Raw genomic sequence first — 18551 nt, 5'->3', positions numbered from 1 at the left:
CTATTAGGGTTACTGTCAGGCAATGACGTTAAGTTGATTAAAAGTTTAATTTTAACCCTGAAAGCCACCTGAACCGCAAGTTAATTTCAAGCTACTGCCGTATTCTGAAGCCAACTTAAAAAAGAAAGTATTATCCAGCCAAGCTTGCCAGAAACTTTTTCGTTAAGGTAGCCGAAAATGTTTCACTGCAGAACTTACTGAGTAAGGTGTGGCTATCAGGGTAATTGTTGTCAAAAATGGAAAAGCCTCAAGTTGACGGATATTTCACAAAAAATTCAAGGAAGTGGTTACGTCCTCAGTGGCCTCAAGTGCCTCATTCTGTCAATCAATTAGTGAACTGGTAAAACACAAATAGGTTATGTACAAACTGTCGTCAGTAACGAAAAAGCCCGAAATTGACGGACATTTGACGAAAAATTCAAGGAAACTTTTATTCTAGTTTTGCTGTCAAATTGTCGGCAAATTCGGACAGTAAACTTTAGTAATTTTATTTGTCAAATTAGCGTCAATTTCAAACTAAAGTGGCTATTGGGGTATTTACTATATTTACTATACTAAATCTTACTGACCCAACCCTGATAGCCACCCTTACCGTAAGTTAACTACAAGCTACTAGCGTATTCTGAAGCCAACTTGAAGGAAAGTGTTAGAGAGGAATCAGTTATCGTTAACTTGACAGTAAATTGTCTATAAACTTGAATTCAATTTGACTACAGGTGTTACTGTCAGAGAATGACTCTAAGTTGATTAAAAGTTTCACTTAAAATTGACGGCAAGTTTTTCTGTCAAATTACATTCAGATGACGGCAGCAAATTTGCATCAATTTGGACGCAAGTATTATCCACCCTGGTAGCCATACTCTAAATAAAACTGCCCAGCAAGTTCTGCGGTGAAGCATCTACGGCTAACTAAGCGACAAGTTTCTGGTAAGCTTCGGCTGAATAATACTTGCGTGCAAAGTATTATCCAGCCGAAGCTTACCAGAAACTTTCTCGTTAAGTTAGCCGAATACGTTTTACTGCAGAACTTGCTGAGTAAGGTGTGGCTATCAGGGTAATAGCACAGTTTGCTTTGGCAAAACTTTACTTACAAAAGTTTCCTTAAATTTTTTGTCAAATCTCCGCCAACTTCGGACTTTTCCGTTTTTTACGACAATTTGTATGCAACATGCTATTGAACTTGACGTAAATTTACTGCTCGAATTAGAATACAAATTCACTTGGAAAGTTGACTAGAAAAAAGTTGTCTTTAATTTTCAGGCAAATTTTATGTCAATTCATCGTTAATTTCACTCGACAAATTGCTCAGTATATTTTTACCCTCAAATTGTAGACAATTTTATGTGTAAATTTGCTTACCTTCTGAAATGGTAAGAATGAACATTACTGACTGTTTTTTTTCGTAAAAGTTTATTTTAAAATTAAAGAAAAATTAACCGCAAATTTTCATTTTCAACTTTTGCTGTTAAATTGTCTGTGGATTCGGTCAGCAGATTTCAAGTAATTTCAAAATATCAAATTGCCGTCAATTTCAAGCTAAAGTAGCGATTAGGATTTGGAGAAAAATTTAAGGAAACTTTTGTAAGTAAACTTTTGCTAAGGCAAATTGTGTTATTACCCTGATAGCCACACTAACCGTAAGTTAACTACAAGCTATTGCCGTATTCTATAGGTAACTTAAGGCTGGGCCGCACCTAACGAAGTCCTGAATTTAAGAATTCTAATTATTTATTAAATAATTATCATAACAGCAATTTTATTAGCTTCCGACCAAAAGCCGAAGACGAACTTCCTCGGAAGATTTTCATCATCCGAGTCCCATAAATATTCAAAAAGTAATTAGAATTCTTAAATTCAGGGTTTCGTTAGGTGCGGCCGGTGCGGCCCAGCCTTAAAGGAAAGTGTTGGAGAGCAAGCAGGTTACCTTCAAATTGACAGTAAATAGTCTGTTAAGTTGAATTCACTTTGACTACAAGTATTACTGTCAGACATTGACGCTAAGTTAATTGAAAGTTTCATTTCAAGTTGACGACAAGTTTTTCTGTCAAATTACATTGAAGCTACTGCCGTATTTTGAAGCCAACTCAAAGGAAAGTATTATATACAGCTAAGGTTTGCCAGAAACTTTCTCGTTGAGTTAGCCGAAAGTGTTGCTCTGTAGACCTTACTGAGTAATGTGTGGCTATTAGGGTAGGGTTGATGCAAACTTGATGTAAACTTACCGTTAATTTCAAGTGAAACTTTCAATAAGCTTAAGGATGCCAATAGTTCGTCCTAACGGACATGTTATACAACGTACTACTCTGGCAAAAACGACATCTAGAAATCGTGACAAAAGTACCAACGCAACATCTGGAAATCGCGACATTCGTCCAGCGTGACATTTGGATCGTTACACTGTACGTAAAATGTGACACTCATGCAAGTGCGACGTCTGAAAAAAACGACATCTAGACAAGTCGACAATGTTGCAAACGTGACATTTGAAAAACTCACCAATCTGAAAATGGGACATTTGACAAACACGACAGTCAAGCCAACGATAAATGTGGTAAAGTCGACAAATATGTTATGTGACGTTTAGAAATATGGACATCTTTGCACAAGGACAATTGTACATTGTGACAATTGTAAAATTTGACTTTTGGAAATGTTACCACTCACTTACAAGCGACATATGGATAACGTGACAGTTGAACATAGTGACACTTGTGAAAAGGTACATTCGGAAAAATAATTATTTCTACTTACCAGCAATGAATTTATAAGAAATCCGTAGATAAAGTAGATTTCTTATGGTAATGAAACATGGAAAGAGAGAGGACATACATTTTAAATAAAACTCTAACTAATGCAGCCAAAAAATTATTTTAATATGTTTAATAAATTTTAGGATAAAACAATCCAATTGAAAATATTAAATTAAATTTATTTATCATTATCACTAACTCAAATTGATATTATTCTACGTACATAATAAAATGCTATACAAATAATGTTAATTAAAAATAATCTCGTAATATAAATTTTTTTGTACCTAATTGAATTTATGAAATCAAACTTACTTACCATGCTCTTATACCAGCTATATTCTGAGTACACTATCTAATTCTATAAAAATAAGAATAATTAGGATATCTTATCACTAATAGCTAGGACTCTTGGTGATTTTCGAAACGGATATTCTTCCGATGATGACACCAACATGGATTCAGAAAATGAAGTGATTGCAGATGTTGATACTGGTAATTCCGATGATGAGACTAATGGAGATGTAGATAATGAAGCTGCAGCTGTTACTTCTAGCAATCCCGATGATGTTACTTACATGGATTCAAATAATGATATTGATAATGATTCGGAAGAATCCGAGGCTGACACTATCATTCTCGATTTTGATGACTATTCTCATGGCAATGTTCCTAATCCCGACCTAAATGGTGCTGATGTTGCCTGCAGTTTACGGCGCGACGCGGTTACACCTGCGGACTTGAACAACGCTATCAGTAAGTTGAATATTCAATATCTCATGATATTAATTATCTATTCGATTAAATCAGTTTCACTCTTGTTGTTGGATATTCGTTTATAATGTTAAATATTAAATAATCTCAAATAAACCTTGTCCATTTTAGGAAGTGAAGAATGTATGACTTACATGGCCGCTGTTCCGAACGTCTACTACACTGATAGAAGGATTTGTTTAGGAGTAATAAATTGATTTATTAAATTTTTCTCAATTGACTTTTTTGGATTTAACAAATATTTAGTAATTATTAACAATATTTATTATAATGAAATAAGTAACTTCTTTATTATTAAGAAATATTTTTTATGCTAACAAAGCCTTATTAACATAAAAGAAATATTTGTTAGCAACAAACAAGATTTGTTAATATTTAATAAATATTTCTGAGGAGAATTTGTCGGTAGAGGGCTACACACGAGCCTGTAGTGGTGTACACGTATTAACTTAACCATTAAAAACACATGTACTATCAAACGGATTTTATGTTATTTCTCAGCGTAGTTTAATATAAAAAATATTAATTTGTTTATTCTAGTTATAGTGTTAATTACTATGAAATTGTATTTTGAAATTGAAGAATAGAAAATTTTATACGATGGTTGTTTTAGTTATTTTTGTTTATAAATATAAATATTAATGAATGTGTGTAGCTGCATGCAAAAACATATATACATATATATATTCTTGAACTGTGTGATTTTATGAATTAAATTTTAATAAATAAGTTAATAGATAATTTCTTAAATATAAAAAAAAATTTGTTCAAATAATAAAAAATATATTAAATATAAAATATTTATTTATTAATCATTAAAAAGTGATTCATTAAATGTTAAAAAGTGATTTATTAAATATTAATAAATCATTTTTTAAATGGAAAGTAATCGTTTATTAAATATTAACAAATCGTTTATTAGATGCTAAGAAATATTTATTAAATACAAAAAAATGATGTTTAAGAAATGATTTGTTAAATATTAATAAATATTTCTTAAATAAGGCTCCGTTAAGAAATCATTTGTTAAATATTAACAAATCTTGTTTAATACTGAGAAATCCTTCTATCAGTGTACAAGCCCTGTGGGCACTATACTTTTTGCGAAGCCTGTCATAAGAAGATGTTGAATGATGTGCTAACCGAGGGTGGTGATTTCATATGTCAAATGTGTCATCAGTATGTAAACGAAGTTTTTATTATTTAAAAAAACTTTTAAAAACGGTGTCAAAGATGGTCTTCAGCAAGGTTTTATAAAAAAAAGAAATTTCGTTTTGAGGGTACTCTCAGACACTGCCCCTTCCCTATTTCGAAAAAATATTCAATGACTTTTCACTTTCATAAGCGTATCAAAATTTTATTAACAATTGGAATAAAAATTAAACAATAAATTAAAAAAAAAGACAATTCCCTAGCGGTTTCACCGCGACGGTGAAAGCACGGTCGAATTACGGTGTTTTTACCGTGAAAACACGTCTTCCGTGTTTTGACAGTGAAGCGGCGGAGATTCGACGGTGAATTTACGGTGGTTTCTGTGCAGTCACGCTACTATGTACCGACCGAGTCCACACTGTGTTTTTACGGTGGTTTAAGGGTGTTTCGAAAGCGAGTTCACAGTGTTCTGACGGTGAATTTCCAGTGTTTTCATAGTGGTTTCACAGTGGTTGGCAGTAATTTCCACGGTGAGCTCACGGTGGTCCCACGATGGCCTCACAGTATTTTCGCGTGGATTTTTCAGCGTTTTCTCTGTGGTAGTTCAGTATTTCCTCGTTGTTTTCACGATGATTTCATGGTGTCTTCACCATTGATATATTTTTTTCTTATAGTTTCCAAATCTCTGTCAATCATATTTTCTTATTTTCTCAGTACTTTTGATAATTATCTTTTCTAAAGTGTATTGTTAAATTATTAAAATGAACAAAGCTTATCATTTTAAGTTATCTTATCAATATGAGTACACAGAAAAAAGGAATTTCTTGGCGCCAAAAAGTTGCACTCACCCCAAGAAAATTTTGACTTGCCCTAAAGAAATTTAAGCATAATGAATTGAAAACAAAAATTTTTTTGTGGCGAGAAAGAATTTTCTGAATTCAAGAAAAAATTTTTTTAGGCGAAAATAAAATGTTATTGCGTCAAAAAATTTTTCTAGTCCCGAAGTGAATTTTGTTTTTATTCAATAATGCAAAATTTTATATAATTGAGTTCTAGCAAATTCTATTTAATAGCGATTTCTGAGTAAATATGCCGCGCAGGTTTGTGAATCATTATATTTTGTAATATACTTTCGATACGACTAAATAATGTAACATTATTCGAAAAAAATGATTTTACAATGATTCATAAATCTTATAAAGTCTATGAAATTTTTCAATTTACCGCATTCATAAATGTTGTAAAGTACGCAAACTTTTTTAAAATTTTTGAAAATACGCTAATAAGATCATTAGTGAGATAGTTAAGGACATTTCGATGTTTGAATAATGAATTTAGTTATAAAAAACTTAGATTTCAAATTTAAAATATTGTATGGTTAAGTTTGAAAAATTTTAACTTCTCATTTACATAATTTACCAAAAAAAGTATTTATTGCCCCGCTACTAGTGGGTATACCGGTATTGGTCTCGTTACCCTATAAACAATTATATAATTGAATGTAATACAAATCAGAAAATCAATCATTTATTAAATATCTTTAATTTTCTAAAGTTCATTTGTGCTTATATAAATACAATCAATCCCCACAATCAAGGGTGTGATTTGGCACAGTGGATAGCAGATCAGACTTTGAATGCGAAGGCGCTGGGATCGATCCTCCGAGTAGGCGTTAATTTTTTTTTTTTTTTTTTCGCTATAAAATTTATGGACGCATCATGAAACGATGAGCTGACTGTGGAAATACGGTGAATTCACGGTTAAAAAACTGTCAAGCCATCGGAAAGCCGTTGTAAACTCACCGTGGATATCGCTGAAAACCACTGTGGAGCGCACCGTAGTTTTACGGTGGTTTCACCGTAAAACCACCGTGAGATAACTGTGACCTTACGATCGAAACACCGTGGAAACACTCTTTAAGTGCAATGGAAACGCGGTCGGAATACAGTGGCGTGACTGCACAAAAAATACCGTGATTTCACTGCATTACAACCACGTTTTCACAGTCGTTCCACGGTGTTTTAACGGTGTTTTTACTGTAAGGTCACCGTGGCGCTAAAATCGCCAGGGAATGTAGTTGCAATTTCATTGTCATGTGGAATTCAAATAAAACAACTTATAGTTTACATCAATTGGGAGTTAAACGAAATTTGTTGAATGAATTTCAGTAAACTCTTTATGTAAATTTGATAATTCTAATTGTTTAAATTTTTAGGCTAAATATTATTCAACGAATTTCGTTTAACTTTAATTGATAACATCTGTTAGTAATTTTTTTGAATTCTACATCTCAGCAAAATTGCAACTACGTTGACCTTCTTTTTAATTAAGGCTTGATTTTTTTTTCTCATTAATTGATTAAATTTTGACACGCTTTGACAGTTAAGGGCATTTCAGACAGTGCCCCCCACTTCAAAACTTTCAATGGCTTTCAACTGCCATAACCGTATTAAAATTTTATTAAGTAATTAAAAAAAAAAAATTAAAACCTTAATTGAAAAAAGGAGAACGTAGTCGTAATTTCACCGAGGTATAGAATTTTTTAAAAATTACTTGCAATTGATATCAATTAGGAGCTAAACGAAATTTGTTGAATAAATTTTAGCCTAGAAAATTTGAAAATTCAAATTATAAAATTAACATGAAGATTATACTGAAATTTATTTTACAAATTTCGTTCAGCTTCCAATTGATATCAACTGCAAATGTTTTTTTTAAAATCTATATCTTAGTGAAATTACGATTACGTTCTCCTTTTTTCAATTAAGGTTTTAATTTTTTTTTAATTAATTACTAAAATTTTAACATGGTTATAACAGTTCAAAGCCATTGAAATTTTTGAAGAAGTGGGGGGCACTGTCTAGGCATGACCTTAAAAGTTATTGAATATTTCCAAAAGGGGAGGGGGAGCTGTCTGAGTTTGGCCTTAAAAAGCGAAATAACATGACTCTAATGAAGATTAAAAATTATATACTAAGTAATAAAATTTTATACTAACTTTACTAGATAAATTATCTAAATATTGAAAGTAAAAATTTTTTTTTATATTGTCAGGTTTTCTATTGTCGGTTTTTAATAATTTATATTATTTAATAATATAGTAATTTAACTTAAAAAAAAAAATTTGAATTGTTTGTTGTAACCTTCCAATATTATAAAAAAACAATAAATATCAATTTTCCTAATAAAAAAAAAAAACTTTCAGCATTATTTTTTGTATAAACCATCAATTTATATCCTAATTATTCTTATTTTTATAGAATTAGATAGTGTACTCAGAATATAGCTGGTATAAGAGCATGGTAAGTAAGTTTGATTTCATAAATTCAATTAGGTACAAAAAAATTTATATTACGAGATTATTTTTAATTATCATTATTTGTATAGCATTTTATTATGTACGTAGAATAATATCAATTTGAGTTAGTGATAATGATAAATAAATTTAATTTAATATTTTCAATTGGATTGTTTTATCCTAAAATTTATTAAACATATTAAAATAATTTTTTGGCTGCATTAGTTAGAGTTTTATTTAAAATGTACCCTGATAGCCAGAGTTTCCGATCAGAAAGTTGGTGTACCTGAGTTGCGACCAACTTGAGGACAAGTTTTCGACAACTTTCAGCTTGTGTAACTGTTGCCGACAACTTGGCAACAAGTTGCTCAGCAACTTGGCGACAATCTACTGCCGCAACCTGTCACCAAGTTTCTGAGCAACTTGTAGCCAAGTTGTCGGCAACAGTTACACGAGCTGAAAGTTGTCGACAAGTTGCTCGGAAAGTTGCCGTCAACTTATGGAAATGCTGACTTTTGCGGCCAACTTGGCGACAGGTTGCGGCAGTAGATTGTCGACAAGTTGCGGGCAACTTGGCTATCAGGGTATGTCCTCTCTCTTTCCATGTTTCATTACCATAAGAAATCTACTTTATCTACGGATTTCTTATAAATTCATTGCTGGTAAGTAGAAATAATTATTTTTCCGAATGTACCTTTTCACAAGTGTCACTATGTTCAACTGTCACGTTATCCATATGTCGCTTGTAAGTGAGTGGTAACATTTCCAAAAGTCAAATTTTACAATTGTCACAATGTACAATTGTCCTTGTGCAAAGATGTCCATATTTCTAAACGTCACATAACATATTTGTCGACTTTACCACATTTATCGTTGGCTTGACTGTCGTGTTTGTCAAATGTCCCATTTTCAGATTGGTGAGTTTTTCAAATGTCACGTTTGCAACATTGTCGACTTGTCTAGATGTCGTTTTTTTCAGACGTCGCACTTGCATGAGTGTCACATTTTACGTACAGTGTAACGATCCAAATGTCACGCTGGACGAATGTCGCGATTTCCAGATGTTGCGTTGGTACTTTTGTCACGATTTCTAGATGTCGTTTTTGCCAGAGTAGTACGTTGTATAACATGTCCGTTAGGACGAACTAATGGCACCCAAGCTTAACCCTGTGATGTCCTATCACGGTCAGTATGAGCGATTAAAGCGACACCGCGTAGATTATGAGATAAACGCGATTCCGCGGGATTATTTAAAGATATCAGCATTCAATTTTACAATATAATATACTCTGTCGTGGTTTAGTTATATCTTATCATATTTTTCTTTGGGAATTTCCAAACCATTCATTTAAGCTAGGCCTGGTCACTTAAACATTTCTCTATTCTTCGAGATCATAAAATTGTAAGATCTCGGGAAAACCCGTAGTCTTAGAACTTATTTTTCCCAAGTCTGTCCTTTTATTTAAAAGATGGAATTTGGTCTAGACATAAGGTTTTATTTTTGTAAACGTAAAATATTTATAAATATTGTAACTGTAGTATTTAAGCTAAAAATAGTTAAGCCGATTAGAGATCCTAATAAACTTGGGATACCCTAATGTCGGCAAAAAGGCAAGTCCAGAGCCATAAAAGATTGTACCCTGGGAAAAACCCTAACCACGCCGGATAACAACACAGCTGCAGAGCAGACGGAGCCGGTGGTCAAGAGGAGATCCGATCCTGTCGCTCACGTGACGTCAGACGGACCCAACCCCCACTCAAACCATCAGTGCGGACTTGCCATAATTTTAAGTTATGCTAAGATAGAAACATTGTGTGAGTCGAGTCGACAAGACGTGCTTTGTAAACCTGCTGATAAAATACAGTCTTCTATAATCATAATTATTTATTTAATTATTTTGTTTTATTCAAAGAGCCTACAATTAAGTTCAAAGTTATTTTATATTTTTCTATTCATCGCGCTCTCGAAGTTGAATATTTTAATATTCCCGGGCGAATCGACCCCGTCGATAAAATTAAGACCTCCAAAATAAACTGGCGAATACTCATCTATACTCAAAATTTCTTTACTCAAGCACAAAGACGACATCTATACTCAGTGACAACTATATTCAATGACAACTGTACTCCACTAAATTTTTGTAAACATCTCATCTACATTATGTTTACTCAAAGTCCTCTATATTCAAAGACATCTTCACTCAATATCCACAGATAAAAAAGATTGTCGATAATGAAGTAATTCATAGATAAGACTATTCGGAAAGTCGATAACGAAGAAAATTAACAAACTATTTAAATATTAAATAAAGAAAAATTAATTTTTAAAATAAAAATAAAATGTTTTTATCATTTTTACTTTGAAAACGATTTTAAAAAAAATTTTACAAGAGCGTTTTTGTTAAGCTTTTGATTTAATTATAATTAATTAGTTATTTATAATTTCTCATGATGTATTGGTCTGAAATAAATAAAAAAAAAAAAAAAATTATTAAAAGAAAAAACAATTTCATAAATAAAATATTATTCATTAAATTAAAAATTTATTCAATATCAAGTCGGTAGTACTTAACATTAACTAGTGATATTTCATAATAAAAAAATCAAAAATTAATTGAGCTGAAATATCAAACTTATATACCCGGGAAAAAATGATCAGACCTGACCATGCCTGTTCATGTATGATCAGGCCTGAAATTAGACCTGATCATGCCTGTTCATGTATGATTAGGCCTGAAATTAGACATGATCAGGCCTGATCATACCTGTCCATGCCTGTTCATGTCTGTTCATGTCTGAAGCGTTGAATACACTCAGGCCTGATCATGCCTGTTCATGTCTGAAGCGTTAAATACAGTCAGGTCTGATCATGCCCGTTCATAACTGTCCATGCCTGTTCATGTCTGTTCATGTCTGAAGCGTTGAATACACTCAGGCCTGATCATGCCTGTCCATGCCTGGTCATGTCTGTTCATGCCTGTTCATGTCTGAAGCGTTAAATACAGTCAGGTCTGATCATGCCTGTTCATACCTGTCCATGCCTGTTCATGTCTGGTCATGTCTGAAGCGTTGAATACACTCAGGCCTGATCATGCCTGTCCATGCCTGGTCATGTCTGTTCATGCCTGTTCATGTCTGAAGCGTTAAATACAGTCAGGTCTGATCATGCCTGTTCATACCTGTCCATGCCTGTTCATGCCTGGTCATGTCTGTTCATGTCTGAAGCGTTAAATACGCTCAGGTCTGATCATACCTGTCCATGCCTGTTCATGCCTGGTCATATATGTTCATGTCTGTTCATGGCTGTTCATGTCTGCTCATAGATCTAAAATTTTGTTGACCAAGAATCTATCACGTATATGATTTTTATTACTTGAAGTTCATACGAAACTTACCTTTCAACTAAATCTCTTAGGTCAGTGGGTAGCGAGTTACACTTTCGAGCGCAAGGTCCACGGTTCAAATCCTGCACACGCCCGAATTTTTTGTTTTTTTTTATTTTTATAGCAATAATTATATACATGTATAATTGAATGTAGTTATACATAATTATATCTAATTATATAGGGCCATTTTTTATATATAATTTTTTTACCCGGATGGGCATGAACAGACATGAACATACCTGATCAGACCTGAACATGCCTGATCAGGCCTGGTCAGGCATGGTCATTTTTCATGTCTGATCAGGCCTGAAGACTCATGCCTGTTCATGTCTGATCAGGTCTGATCATTTTTTCCCGGGTAGTCAATAACAAATGAAGCACTATAAACTCATTGATTGACGAATATTTAAATTTAAATCATATAAATGCAACCAGGTGTGAAAAAATAATATTCAAAGAAATTATTGTGACTATTAAATTATAAAATAATAGATTTATTTATGGTCGCTGCTTAATTAAGGAAAATTATAAAAAAATATATATGTGACAATAAAGAAGGACTTTACTTACAACAATAGATATAACAGTTGTTTAATGAATAATTTTGACAACATAATTGTACTATATATTTGATAACTTTTCTTAATTTTTGAGGTTTTATTTGATATTTTCATTTTTTTCAAGTTTTATTGATTACATTTTTCATTGGATTGTATAGCATTACTTAGTACGTGCAACTGAAATAAATATTAAATGTGAACAACAAATTTTAATTATTTATGAAGTTTTGTTTTCTATTTTTTATCTTATTATTATTTAATTTGTATTTTAATGTAGATAAAACCTAATATGTCGTGTCAATAATTCCAAAAGGACATATTTTTTTTATACGCCCTTTTGGCTTTAGTCATAAAGTCCAAAAGAGTCTATCAATGTTTTTTTTTGTTATTATCAATCATAGTGTAGACTTATTGTAAAGCGAAAAATCGAAAAAAATACTTTGAATACCAAAAGGGTTTATAATTCAAGTTATTCGCCTTATTGGTTTTAGTCATTAAATTTAAAGCCAAAAAGGCGTATAAATTTTTAATTTGGTTTATTAAATAAATAATTAATACTCGCAGTTACATTAAATATTTTAAGTCTTTATTGATTAAATTTAATTTTTCTTTTTTAAAACAAAGAATCAAAAAGTTTATTTGGGTCAAGAAGCAAAATCAAATTTTTACACATTCGTTATTACTGTCATGAAAATTTTATATCACTTTTAAAATAAAAATAAAAAAATAAATAATTGAACTTATTAATCCTATCATTAAAATTAAAATGTTCATAAAAGTGGTGAAATTTGCGTGGGATTGCTTCTGATGAACAAAATAACTAATTAATTATAATTAAATCAAAAGCTTAACAAAAACGCTCTTGTAAAATTTTTTTTAAAATCGTTTTCAAAGTAAAAATGATAAAAACATTTTATTTTTATTTTAAAAATTAATTTTTCTGGCTTGCAGGCACACCGTCAAAAGTAAAAATTTCAGAAGTATACCAACTTCAGAAAATCACAGTTAGGAATGTAAAAAATAAAGATGGTTCATAATTCAGAATGACAAATTATCACCTTGTCAAAAACATCGAATCTCTAATCTTTATATCAACACATACTCAGAATTTACAATATTCATTCTTTCGTAATAAAGAATTAACAATATTTAGAATGACAATATTTCAGAAATCCAATACTTCCGAAATATTCAAACTACGAACGCCAATTCTTCAGAATTACATTTTATACGAATGACCATTTTAGTAAAATTTTCTAAGCTTTGCTGACAGTCGGTATTACAGACTTTCCCTATGAATTTACCATTATCATGTGAGTGCTTTGGCGGATTGATTGGGTTTAAAAAATTTGTATGACTCGTTATGTAATAATTATATATCAATTTTACGAGTTTAATTTGTATGAAACGATTATATTGAATGTACTGAATTAAGATAGAAGTGCTATTTATGGCCAGTGTTTTATTTTTAGACCTTTAATATTTCATTTTAATTAATGGAGAAGTATAAAAAAAAAAAAAAAATTCATTCTAATACAGTAAAAAAAATCGGTCTGTCAGTTGACCCTGCGGGCCAGCCCCCAAACTTCCCGCTGTTTTCGAGTTCGCTGAGCTCGAAAACATTATTGTGATTACATTTTCGAGCTCTTCGAGCTCGCAAATACTTTTGTATGCCATTGTTTTGTAAAAAACCATTTTTTAGCATTTCCTCCTCCCACGATATCTCGCGAACGAATTAACCGATTTTGATGGTTGAGGTGACAATCGACGCGTTTTATCAAGTTCTGAAGCTGATCAAATTTTGAAATGGATTCATTCAGCCGTTTTTGAGAAATTTCAAAAAAACCAAGGAAAAAATTTTTTTTGAATTCTTTCGTTAACGGTTTCTCTTGAACGAATAAACCGATTTTGATGGTTGAGGTGGCATTCGACGCGGCTTATAGAGTTTCAGAGCTGATTAAATTTTGGAATCAATCCATCGATCAAATTAAAAGTTATCCAAATAAAACATTTTCGAAAAAATTTTATTTTTGAAATATCTCTGAACGCACCCTACCGATTAAGTTCAAATTTTCACGGCTTCAAGACATTAACAAGCCGCGTCGAATGACACCTCAACGATCAAAATCGGTTCATCCGTTTAAGAGTTATGAATATTTACATACATACATACGTACGTACGTACGTACACACATGCATACATTCGGACATCATCGTGAAATTAGTCAGAATAGCTTCTTAGGACCTCGAAACGTCGACATCTGATGGAAATTCAATTTTCGTAAATCGGACCGAAACCAATAACTTCCCGAATTTTTGAAAATTTACAATTTTCTTAGCGGGAAGTTAAAAATTCCCTTTAAATGAATTAAAAAAAATTCATCATATCATTACGTACTTTGCGTATTATTTTATTAAAATTTTTGAAGTAACCAAAACTGGTACTAAAGTGGCCAAAAATGGTACTTCTATCCTATATGAATTATAAAATAAAATTCAAATAAGATATTGAAAATAATACACGGATCAATGTCCAATAGAATGAATCAATTATTCTTGAATTATAATTATTATTTAAAATATTGGACCTAATAAAACATAAACATATATGTTAATTATAAATTTATAAATAAAAAATGCATCTGGATTTGATTTAGGCTGTATTTTTATTCATCACACAAGCATTAATAATAATTAAGTTACAATAATAATAATCCGAAAATTCCCATAGAATCCAATCACATGCGACAAAAACGGCATTGAAACCAATACAGTCTATAGGATTCTATGCGGTTTTTGTCGCAGTTACGAGGATTCTACAAGAATTTTTGGACAGGGTATATACTGATATACATCAAGATTAGTTTCGATTAAAATTTAGTTTAGTTAAATTGATAATATTGAAAATCTATAAACTATTTTTAAACAGATGAGATTATATTGTTTATTGGTATGTGTTAAAAAAATTATGTCACTAATTTTACGAATTTATGTTGAAGCTTAAATAATTATAACTCAACTATTCTTTCTAAACATGAATAAGTCAATATTCACTAATTCTGAGTGCCAACCGAACCACTTTTTGAAATTAGTGGTTCGGTTTGCACTTGGCATTAGTAAATCTTCACTTATTTTCACTTATTTATGTTTAGAGAGTTATTAGAACTTAATTATTACTGGCCACAAATAGCACTTCTATCTTAATTCAGTACATTCAATATAATCGTTTCATACAAATTAAACTCGTAAAATTGATATATAATTATTACATAACGAGTCATACAAATTTTTTAAACCCAATCAATCCGCCAAAGCACTCACATGATAATGGTAAATTCATAGGGAAAGTCTGTAATACCGACTGTCAGCAAAGCTTAGAAAATTTTACTAAAATGGTCATTCGTATAAAATGTAATTCTGAAGAATTGGCGTTCGTAGTTTGAATATTTCGGAAGTATTGGATTTCTGAAATATTGTCATTCTAAATATTGTTAATTCTTTATTACGAAAGAATGAATATTGTAAATTCTGAGTATGTGTTGATATAAAGATTAGAGATTCGATGTTTTTGACAAGGTGATAATTTGTCATTCTGAATTATGAACCATCTTTATTTTTTACATTCCTAACTGTGATTTTCTGAAGTTGGTATACTTCTGAAATTTTTACTTTTGACGGTGTGCCTGCAAGCCATTTTTCTTTATTTAATATTTAAATAGTTTGTTAATTTTCTTCGTTATCGACTTTCCGAATAGTCTTATCTATGAATTACTTCATTATCGACAATCTTTTTTATCTGTGGATATTGAGTGAAGATGTCTTTGAATATAGAGGACTTTGAGTAAACATAATGTAGATGAGATGTTTACAAAAATTTAGTGGAGTACAGTTGTCATTGAATATAGTTGTCACTGAGTATAGATGTCGTCTTTGTGCTTGAGTAAAGAAATTCTGAGTATAGATGAGTATTCGCCAATAAACTTCCAGCCAACCGCCAGGAGGAGGCGATTACAACCCTAATAGCCACTTTAGCAGTTCGGCAAAAATGTGCCACGGCTTGTCTAGGGGAAATATGTACGTTTCCCTAGACACTTTAGCTTGAAATTGCCTGAAATTTGCTGCCCGAATTCATCGACAATTTAACAGTAAAAGTTGGAAAGAAAAATTTGCGGTTAATTTTTGCTAAATTTAGAGGTAATTTTTTACTAGAAAAAAAAAGTCGCTAATGTTCGTTCTTATCATTTCAGAAGGAAAGCAAATTTATACATGAATATGTCTACAATTTGAGGGAAAAAAAAGGCGAATACTCATCTATACTCAAAATTTCTTTACTCAAGCACAAAGACGACATCTATACTCAGTGACAACTATATTCAATGACAACTGTACTCCACTAAATTTTTGTAAACATCTCATCTATATTATGTTTACTCAAAGTCCTCTATATTCAAAGACGTCTTTACTCAATATCCACAGATAAAAAAGATTGTCGATAATGAAGTAATTCATAGATAAGACTATTCGGAAAGTCGATAACGAAGAAAATTAAAAAAGTATTTAAATATTAAATAAAGAAAAATTAATTTTTAAAATAAAAATAACATGTTTTTATCATTTTTACTTTGAAAACGATTTAAAAAAAATTTTACAAGAGCGTTTTTGTTAAGCTTTTGATTTAATTATAATTAATTAGTTATTCATAATTTCTCATGATGTATTGGTCTGAAATAAATGAAAAAAAAAATTATTAAAAGAAAAAACAATTTCATAAATAAAATGTTATTCATTAAATTAAAAATTTATTCAATATCAAGTAGGTAGTACTTAACATTAACTAGTGATATTTCATAAAAAAATCAAAAATTAATTGAGCTGAAATATCAAACTTATATAATCAATAACAAATGAAGCACTATAAACTCATTGATTGACGAATATTTAAATTTAAATCATATAAATGCAACCAGGTGTGAAAAAATAATATTCAAAGAAATTATTGTGCCCTCGCAGATTTGAATCACGGTGAAAACACGGTGGGTTTGTTCCATTTTACCACTGTGATTACGCGATGTACACCGTGATTCCACGGTGGCTTGACCACCGTGTATACACGGTGTTTCTACTGTGATTACGCGGTGGATACACTGTGGAACCACGGTGGTGAAATAGCACAAAGCCACCGTGGAATCACGGTGGATGCACCGCGTAATTCCAGTGGAAACACCATGTATACACAGTGATCAAGCCACCGTGGAATCATGGTGGATACACCGCGTAATCACAGTGGATACACTGTGTATACCCGGTGGTGAAATGGAACAAACCCACCGTGTTACCACGGTGGATCCACGGTGTTTACACTTCCACGGTGTTTCCACCGTGATTCAAATCTGCGAGGGTGACTATTAAATTATAAAATAATAGATTTATTTATTGTCGCTGCTTAATTAAGGAAAATTATAAAAAAATATATATGTGACAATAAAGAAGGACTTTACTTACAACAATAGATATAACAGTCGTTTAATTAATAATTTTGACAACATAATTTTACTATATATTTGATAACTTTTCTTAATTCCCAGCAAACGGGATCGGATTGAGTCGGATTCAACATCCTATCCGCTTTAACACGATTCAATGCAGTTTTTGAAATCTCCGTTTTTCAATCCGTTTTAATACGATCAGACCCGACACGTTAGTTTTGAATAACTATAAAAAATTTTGTTACCAACTTCTAAAACTTCTAAAAATTTATTAATAATGAGTTGATTTCTTTTTTTATTCACTTTCAGAATTTTATTTTCTTATAAATTTTTTGAGAAGTTTTTAGAGAAATTTTAAAATTGAATTATTTTTAGCTTCTGCAATAGTTTATAATATGTTCTTTTTGATAAACTTATTTAATTTTAACTTTTGTCTCTGACGTTATTAGAAAAATAAAATTATGTTTATCAATTTACCACGGCCCAACCTTAAAGACATAAATTTCTTAATATAAATAAAATATCAAAAAGGAAAATTTTACTTGCATGCGTTTGGCTTATAGTCCAGTCGATGCGCACGAAAAAATGGTCAAAGATCATTTTTTCGGTGGGTAAAGATCGATTTTGAAAATTTTTTTTTAAAATACTAGAAAAAATATAAGGAAAAAAGTTACCATAAATTTGGAGGTGGATAATTTTTTTTTTATAAAAAAATTAGATGTAAAATGAAATATCTCTGAAAGTATTGAGAAGTTATCGAGACAAACTAGTATCATTGTGTTTGGGATTTAATAACGAATAAAATGAATTTTGAACGAAGTCTCTACGACGAATAGTTGCTGAGATAAGAAAAATACATAAAATGACCTAATGGATAATTTTGTTTGAACCATTACCCAAACAATTGCGGGTAATGACAGTTAAAAAAAATTTTTTTTTCATAAAATAACCCGTTTTGAAAATTTTTGAAATTTATCAACAATTAAAAAAAAAAATATATATTTTTTTTGACACGACAGAAATTCATCTCGCGAAATTCTGAATCGAATGGTATATATGAATTTTTGTCGATTTTTTGAAATTTATCTTCTATAATTTTCAATATAAGGGCTTAGAAAAATTTCTTGCTCGGTGACTTGGTCGGT

General features: G+C 31.1%; 1 protein-coding gene across 1 annotated transcript; it reads left to right on the top strand.

Annotated features, from left to right (window-relative positions):
* Positions 1–2293: 2293 nt before the first annotated feature.
* Positions 2294–3990, top strand: LOC130671445 (uncharacterized). Its single transcript, XM_057475340.1, has 2 exons — positions 2294–3506; positions 3636–3990. Exons 1-2 carry the CDS (start codon positions 3206–3208, stop codon positions 3719–3721), a joined length of 387 nt encoding a protein of 128 aa, XP_057331323.1. The 5' UTR covers positions 2294–3205; the 3' UTR covers positions 3722–3990.
* Positions 3991–18551: the final 14561 nt, after the last annotated feature.

The sequence above is a fragment of the Microplitis mediator genome, chromosome 7 (assembly GCF_029852145.1).
Source record: "Microplitis mediator isolate UGA2020A chromosome 7, iyMicMedi2.1, whole genome shotgun sequence".
NCBI classification, from domain to species: domain Eukaryota; kingdom Metazoa; phylum Arthropoda; class Insecta; order Hymenoptera; family Braconidae; genus Microplitis; species Microplitis mediator.
This window is presented reverse-complemented; position numbering and strand designations above follow the sequence as displayed.

Coding starts and splice junctions, on each gene's coding strand:
- LOC130671445 (XM_057475340.1), top strand. CDS start 3,206: ATGGATTCAGAAAATGAAGTGATTGCAGATGTTGATACTGGTAATTCC. Junction 3,507..3,635: donor GGACTTGAACAACGCTATCA/GTAAGTTGAATA, acceptor TGTCCATTTTAG/GAAGTGAAGAATGTATGACT.